The sequence below is a fragment of the Carassius gibelio genome, chromosome B20 (assembly GCF_023724105.1).
Source record: "Carassius gibelio isolate Cgi1373 ecotype wild population from Czech Republic chromosome B20, carGib1.2-hapl.c, whole genome shotgun sequence".
In the NCBI taxonomy this organism is placed as follows: domain Eukaryota; kingdom Metazoa; phylum Chordata; class Actinopteri; order Cypriniformes; family Cyprinidae; genus Carassius; species Carassius gibelio.
This window is the reverse complement of record NC_068415.1, coordinates 21,657,458-21,665,709: the sequence shown is the minus strand read 5'-3', so window position 1 is coordinate 21,665,709 and position 8,252 is coordinate 21,657,458. Positions and strand designations below refer to the sequence as shown.

At 36.7% G+C, this 8,252-nt stretch overlaps 1 protein-coding gene across 2 annotated transcripts; it reads left to right on the top strand.

The window, feature by feature from the left end:
• The first annotated feature begins 544 nt into the window (after positions 1-544).
• LOC127983723 (serine/threonine-protein kinase Nek2-like) lies at positions 545-7,929 on the top strand. 2 transcript variants are annotated; one of them, XM_052585978.1, is made up of 11 exons: positions 545-596; positions 1,086-1,334; positions 1,413-1,536; positions 1,862-2,079; positions 2,759-2,999; positions 5,190-5,272; positions 5,396-5,522; positions 6,048-6,270; positions 6,561-6,615; positions 6,748-6,818; positions 7,445-7,929. In XM_052585978.1, exons 3-11 carry the CDS (start codon positions 1,441-1,443, stop codon positions 7,654-7,656), a joined length of 1,326 nt encoding a protein of 441 aa, XP_052441938.1. In that variant the 5' UTR covers positions 545-596; positions 1,086-1,334; positions 1,413-1,440; the 3' UTR covers positions 7,657-7,929. The 2 variants fall into 2 exon arrangements, with proteins under 2 accessions (XP_052441938.1, XP_052441937.1); XM_052585977.1 differs by lacking the exon at positions 545-596 and having other exon boundaries at positions 838-1,334.
• The last annotated feature ends 323 nt before the right edge of the window (positions 7,930-8,252 follow it).

Here is an 8,252-nt window from a genome sequence, read left to right as displayed (position 1 = left end):
TTGTAATAAGACTGACATTGAAAGATGTTCCACCTTAAGGAGTAGTATATGTTATGTTGTTGTTTTTTTCTTCTCCACATTTAGCTTTTGAATGATTGTATGGATGCCTTTCTAAATAGTTTATAGCAAGATGCTTGCAAATATAACATGGGAAATTAAGATGGAAGAAGAAAATAATGGATCATTTCCAAAGAGAAGGGATTAGATTTTTGAGGGGTCATGTCATGGGGCGAGTTAATATTTCCAGATGCCCATACTATCTCTTGTGTGGCCTTTATAAAAACATTTGAAGCATTCAGATGCTCACAAACTTCCCACATGTGCCTCATAATTGAATTAAGCTACAACAAAGCATCTTTTCCAATGAAATGAAGTTTTTTCCTGTCTTTCTGGCTGCATGTGCAAAGCTCATATCCTGTAAACGCTTCTAATGGAAACGGTAAAGGGTTTTAGGTGAACTTTGACCCTGCCACACCCAGAACCGTTGAACACGGTACACACACTGCTGCCACCGCACGGACAAACAGTAAACTTACAGTGACTGAGTGTACAGCTTCAATAACGAAGTGACGGGCGCAGAGGTCAGTCTGCAGACGGTACGTTTCAAAGAAGTAACCTGTTTTTGTTAAAATGAAGGAAACCATATTAAATGCGTCAAAATATAAAGTGTATGTGACCCTGGCGCACAAAACCAGTCACAAAGGGCAGTATTTTTTAATTGTGATTTATACATCACCTTAAAGCTGAATAAATAAGTATCTCGGCATCTCAGAATAATTATTATTATTATGAAGATGGCCGCGTGTTTTGTTTTTTTTTTTGACACGTGACGTTATAGTGCTGCAAATATAACGTTACCCGTGTTACTTATGGTTTTGTGGTCCAGAGTCACATATTCAAAGAAACTTGTCCAGAAGTATGATGGGAGGAATTCTAATTTATGATTTAAAGTTAAAATGTTTAAATCAAGTTTAGTTTTTACCGTTCCGTTTTAAAACTTAACCGTTCAACGTAGTTCTCACGCTGTCCTGTCCCTTTAAGAAATACTCTTCTAAATGTTCCCGCGTGTTCTCGCGGTTCTTCAGCGCTTGGCAACGTGCACGCTGTGTCCTCATACGGACCAATGGGATCACCGCCAACGATCAAGTCCAGCCAATCAGAATCCAGCGTTTGTGCGCACGTTTGAAAATCGGCTTGTTTGTATCTCGTCAGTTTGTTTCTCTAGCTCAACACAAACAAGAGACTGGAACGTTTTATTTTTAAACTAAAACACATACAAAACGATACGAGACACAGGAAGATAAGCACAAAGGACGAGAAGTGAATGTATTACGGTAAGTGAACTGAATGAATCCTGTTGTGTTTGTAAGTACAGTCTGTACATGATAAATAAGGAAGCTCTGTTGTGTTAGTCTGAAGTGTGCAGCTGCTGTGCGCGTGATGCCGTCCAGAACTGAAGACTATGAGGTGATGCTCACCATAGGATGCGGATCTTATGGGAAATGCCAGAAAATCAGGAGGAAATCAGATGGAAAGGTCAATAAAATACAGACTGAACTCCGTTTGCATGAACAGTATGGTATAGTTGTAATGACTAAATCAGTATCAACAAATGAAAAAAATATTTAGAGATTTAAGTAACACTTAATTAGACAATTGTACTTATTAGACAAAATATTGGTAAGTAGTAAGTGTATAATTTGTTTTAGGTGCTTATTTCTGTGACCTTTTGTGTTCTAGTGCAATACCCTTCATAATGAAGTGAAGTCAGGGTACTGTGAATTATGCCTTTGTGGTTACTGGTAGTTGTATTCATCTTCTCCAGCTGGTTAATGTGGACCATGTCATCTGATCTCTTTAGATTCTGGTTTGGAAAGTGCTGGACTATGGCACCATGGCAGAGGCTGAGAAACAGATGCTGGTGTCGGAGGTCAATTTGCTCCGTGAGCTGAAGCACCCAAATATCGTCCGATATTATGACAGAATTATAGATAGGACGAACACAACATTATATATAGTGATGGAGTACTGTGAGGGTGGAGATCTGGCCAGTCTCATCAACCGATGCATCAAAGAACGGTAAAATTAAGCTATTTATGGCTTCTACGGGTCTTAAAGTCTTCTCTCACCCTTTCACAATAAAGGCCTTGAAAAGGTCTTAAATCAGAGTAGAAAGTGTTCAACTGGTAAAGTTGTGGTATTAAATGTTGCATGCTTTGCTTAAAATTAATATCTTCCTCATCATTTATGTCTTGTTCTCCTATATAAATATCAAAACATTTCCTAAATCAAGATACATACATTGCAAAATAAATGTCTTTTTCTTTTTTTTTCTTTTTTTTATAAGTACAAATATGTGTGAATGGAGAATGAAATCTTTTTTTAAAGATGTTTTTCCTATGTCCACTTACAGATATTTATTTTCATAAACTCAATTTTGTTATTTTTCTTTCTTTCTTTTTTTAATGCAGTGTGATCAGATAGTTATTTCCATATTTCTACAGGTTGGAATCAGAGCTATTTTTTGTTAAATGAAAAAGTGATGAAGATCGATAAGAAGATGTATTAGCAACACTTCAGAGTTTAAAAATACAACTGTTACATTTAGAGAATACATTGACACATAAATGTATTAGTTTTAATGTTCTTCACTTGGTCTATTAACGTCTTCAATTTAGCTGCAGAAACCCTGCTAGTGTAGTTTTGTTGTTTAAGCTGTTTTCCTGCAATGTGTGTTTCTTTTGCATTGTCTTTGCAGACGATATCTGGAAGAAGAATTCATCCTGCGTGTGATGGCACAGTTGTCCCTGGCATTAAAAGAGTGCCATGGTAGAAGTAACGGTAGCAGTACAGTTCTGCACCGGGACCTCAAACCCGCAAACATCTTTTTGGATGTCAAAAAGAATGTAAAGCTCGGTGATTTTGGTTTAGCTCGGATACTGAACCATGATACAAGCTTTGCTAAAACATTTGTTGGAACTCCATATTACATGTCGCCGGTAAGAGTTCTTTCATCTTTCATTTAAATGAGTTTCAAGGAGAGAAGATTGTGATGAGAGAAAATTGGCACCTACAGGTGCTGGTCATATAATTAGAATATCATCAAAACGTTTATTTTATTTCACTAATTCCATTCAAAAAGTGAAACTTGTATATTATATTCATTCATTACACACAGACTTATATATTTAAAATGTTTTTTTTTTATTTAAAATTTGATGTTTATAACTGACAACTAAGGACTATCCCAAATTCAGTATCTCTGAAAATTTGAATATTGTGAAAAGGTTCAATATTGAAGACACCTGGTGCCACACTCTAATCAGCTAATTAACTCAAAACACCTGCAAGGCCTTTACATGGTCTCTCAGTCTAGTTCTGTAGACTACACAATCATGGGGAAGACTGCTGACTTGACAGTTGTCCAAAAGACGACCATTGACACCTTGCACAAGGAGGGCAAGACAGAAAAGGTCATTGCAAAAGAGGATGGCTGTTCACAGAGCTCTGTGTCCAAGCACATTAATAGAGCGGGAAAGGGAAGGAAAAGATGTGGCAGAAAAAAAAAAGTGTAGAAGCAATAGTGATAACTGGAGAGAATCGTGAAACAAAACCCATTCAAAAATGTGGGGGAGATTCACAAAGAGTGGACCGCAGCTGGAGTCAGTGCTTCAAGAACCACTACGCACATACGCAAGACATGGGTTTCAGCTGTCGCATTCTTTGTCAAGACAACTTGAACAACAGACAGCATCAGAAGAGTCTCTCTTCAAAAAGGACTGGACTGCTGCTGAGTGGACCAAAGTTATGTTCTCTGATGAAAGTCAGTTTTGCATTTCCTTTGGAAATCAGGGTCCCAGAGTCTGGAGGAAGAGAGGAGAGGCACACAATCCACATTGTTTGAGGTCCAGTGTAAAGTTTCCACAGTCAGTGATGGTTTGGGGTGCCACGTCATCTGCTGGTGTTGGTTCACTGTGTTTTCTGAGGTCCAAGGTCAACGCAGCCGTACACCAGGAAGTTTTAGAGCACTTCATACTTCCTGCTGTTGACCAACTTTATGGAGATGCAGAATTCATTTTCCAACAGGACATGGCACCTGGACACGGTGCCAAAGCTACCAGTACCTGGTTTAAGGACCATGGCATCCCTGTTTTTAATTGGCCTGCAAACTCGCCTGACCTTCAGCCAATTAAAAATCGATGGGGTATTTGGAAGAGGAAGATGCGATATGCCAGACCCAATAATGCAGAAGAGCTGAAGGCCACTATCAGAGCAACCTGGGCTCTCACAACACCTGAGCAGTGCCACAGACTGATCAACTCCATGCCACGCCGCATTGCTGCAGTAATTCAGGCAAAAGGGGCCACAACTAAGTATTGAGTGCTGTACATACTCATACTTTTCATTTTTATACTTTTTAGTTGGCCAAGATTTCAAAAAAACCTTTCTTTGTATTGGTCTTAAGTATTATTCAAATTTTCTGAGATACTGAATTTTTTTTCCTTAGTTGTCAGTTATAAACATCAAAATTAAAAGAAATAAACATTTGGGATATATCAATATGTGTGTAATGATTGAATATAATATACAAGTTTCACTTTTTGAATGGAATTAGAGAAATAAATCAACTTTTTGATGATATTCTAATTATATGACCAGCACCTTTATAGCTGAAAAATTCACAAATAATTAAAAAGACATAACAAGCAAAACTGAATTAAAATTTGAAATTAAGTAGAAAGTTTGAAATAGTATTTTCTTGTAAATTGTATTGGATTCATCTTTATTCGACTTTGAAAAATTAGTTTTTACAGTGTATAACTGAATACAGATACCAAGCGAACATGAACAGTTTTAATTACCATGTGACTATCTTGTGGTATGTATTAAAGATAAATATATATGTACAGTAACTTTTACGTACTGCAAATTTTGGGGTAAAATATACATTTAAGCGCACATTTACTGACAGATATTATTATACACTGATGGTGGCATATTTCCTTTTTGACTCACCCAACCCTTCAGAAGAACTGGAACGAAACAAGTTTCGAAAAGTAGTTTTAAATGATCTTGTCATGACATGCAGAAGTAATTATTTGTGCCATAGTTTCATCATTTTATTCGTTATATTCCAAGACTTGGGCTTTCTCTGTTTTATTCATGTTTTGCACCTTTTGTATCCATAGGAACAAATTAACCGCATGTCCTACAATGAAAAGTCAGATATATGGTCCTTGGGATGTTTACTTTATGAACTATGTGCTTTATCGTAAGTATAAATGTGTTGTTCTCCTCTTAAATCTCACAGGCTGGTTGTGTGATTATACAAAATAGTGAAACTTGGTTATATGCATATTCAGTCCTTTTTTTTTTTTTTTTTTTTTTGTCCAAGTCCCCCATTTACCGCATACAATCAAACAGAACTGGCTGGAAAAATCAGAGAAGGGAAGTTCAGGAGAATCCCATACAGATATTCTGATGATCTGAACACAGTTCTTTCAAAAATGCTCAACTTGAAGGTAAAGTCAATTTGGTCAGAAGAACCATGAATTTGTATTTATATATATATATATATATATATTTTTTTTTTACTCAATTTTGTGTCAGAAGGCCAAAGTGGAAGTGAATTTGACTGACCACAGTTAACGGATTAAACGCTTGCTGAGTTGTCACTGTTGGTCAGTTGTGTGACTGTGTAGTGAAAATAAAGAATTGTGAGATTTGAATTGAACAATGAATACAGCAAGCATCACAAAGTTAAACAAGGCCATTCACACAGACAGAGTTTCTGTTCCACTGTGCTGCTATCTTGTTGATATTATTTTTAAAATGTGCTGGACTATTGTGTTGATCAAGAAAAAAAAACAATATAAAAATCAACTTATAATTCATGTTTTTAGACTTTGTTAGATTGTCCTGTTCTTTTTGTTTTTATTTGCAACAATGCATTCTGTTTGAAAGGCGCTGTGTTATCACAGCTAGGCTTTTCCATTCACATTGCCTTGTGTGCTGTTTTGTCACATTCTGGCCGGCTGTTTTGTTAGGACTATCTGAGGCCCTCGGTGGAGTCCATTCTGCAGAACAGCTTGATCTCGGGCTGTGTAGCCCAGGAGCAGAAGAGGCTTCAGGAGAAGCAGCGGCGCAGGTCAGTAGATGTAGAGCCGCCCAAACATCCAGAGACGTCGCTTCTAGCAGAGCTGCGGCTGAAGGAGCAGATCCTACGTGAGCGTGAGCAGACCCTCAGAGAGCGAGAGCAGAGACTAGAGCGTAAGTCTACGCTTTTATTAGGCTATTTTTATATTTATCCAGTCACTGTTGGTCAGGTGATAAACATTGGGATACTCAACCCCGCATATTTTATTCTGTTATTAAATAAAGTGATAGTGTCTCTATTCATATAGTTTACTTTTACAGTGTGTTTCACCAGATTCTGGTTGCATGGTCTTTTAGTGGGCCTGAAATCTTTCCAGGTTTCATTAAAAATAATCTTAATTTGTGTTATGAAGTTAAACATATTAAACACAGTTTCCTCTCTTTTTTTCTCTTTTCTCCCCCAGAAAGGGAACAGGAGCTGTGTGTCCGAGAGCAGCAATCACATGAAAAGCTGGCCAGGTAAATATATTATTGTTTGCTGAACTGGTAATATATGAATGCATTAAACATTAGTCATGTGCTGCACAACTAGCTACAGCTACTGAGCACTTGTTTACATACGGTAATGTTAATAATATTGTCCTCTGACAGAGCTGAGAGCTTGTTGAAGGCCTATCATTTGATCCGGCAGCAGAGGGCACTGTCTCTTCTCAGTGACACAGGTATGAAACTGTTTTTCTGTATAGAAATGAAGAATTTCACACATTTAATTGGTTTCTTTCCCAAATTGCATTGAATGATCTAAAATGAGTGACGCCAATATTTCAGGAGTTTAAGATGCAGAATAAGACGTGCTTATTTCCTTTTTGTGTTTGGGAATATGCGTTTTTTTTTTTTTTTTTTTGATTAAGTTGTTGTTTTTTTTTGTCTAAGACTTCGTTAGATACCAGTGTTTCCTGTTGATGTAGAATTATTATTATTTTTTTTTTATTTATATGGTATCATAGCTATTAAACTCTTTCTTGTTATGACTTTAAATCTGTAATTTTAACCTCAGAACAATCACATAGTAAAAAAGAGGTGCTAAAGTCTGATTGTTGTGGCTGTTTGTTAAAATAAATTATTATAATAATGTCAGTGAAGAAAGATTTTGAAAGTCTTGACAGTAATGAGGCTAACAAACAGCGCTTGTGAAGGCAGAAGGCGGCAGTGTGCAGCAGCAAGGAAAAGCATGACTCAATTTAGTCTTTTTAGATAACAATATTTGGGTTCAGATCCTTAATGAATGAAAATAGTTGTATATGTTTACTTTTAAAGCATGAGAATGACATAATTCTGTTTCTGACAGAGAATGAAGAGAATGTCTCTCCGGGAAAGAAGAGGGTTCACTTTGCAGGAGATGGCAAGGAGAACAGCCGACCTGAGAGCAGACCGATCACTAAACCTCAAGAACATTGTCTCGTCAAGAGGCATCAGTGGGCTAATGTACATACACAGGCTCTTGGTGAAGAAGAAAAGATTTATTCACCAAAGCTTAGAGAATTGCAAGGCATCCGCTAAACATGAACCACAGTGTTCTACTGAAAGTGGTGGATTAATCTGATCAAGAGGTTTTTTTTTTTATGTGTACATTAGGAAATAAGATTTCTGCTTTTATTTATTTGCTGCAGCGGTTGTACAGTACAGTGGAACAACACTTCATTTTTGGTCATCACACTGGATTATTTTATCAAAGATAATGTGTTGTATTGTCATTTTATAGATGTTTTATTACTGGGATGAATGTGGATATATTTGGATATACTGTTTTATTGGAATAAAGGGTTGAAAATAGTATATGTTTTATTTTATTATTTAAAACAAATGAATATGAAAATAAAATTGCTGTTTTAGTCTTTATAAGTGTGATCGCTAACATTTCAGGTTTACATGCGTTCATCACAGAGACGTCTGCTCATTTGCAATACATCTATAGGACGTTTCCTATCAGATGTCAAATAGATGTCTTTAAGATGTTTATGATTTAGAATTTATGTCAAACTTAACATCTGTACACCGCAGATGCTTTCCAGATCAAGAGATCTTTAACAGACATCTTGCAGATGTGTGTGTGCTATCACGACTCGAGGGATACTCTTGCCTTGTCCAAATGACCA

Coding starts and splice junctions, on each gene's coding strand:
- LOC127983723 (XM_052585978.1), top strand. CDS start 1,441: ATGCCGTCCAGAACTGAAGACTATGAGGTGATGCTCACCATAGGATGC. Junction 1,537..1,861: donor GGAGGAAATCAGATGGAAAG/GTCAATAAAATA, acceptor TGATCTCTTTAG/ATTCTGGTTTGGAAAGTGCT. Junction 6,819..7,444: donor GTCTCTTCTCAGTGACACAG/GTATGAAACTGT, acceptor TGTTTCTGACAG/AGAATGAAGAGAATGTCTCT.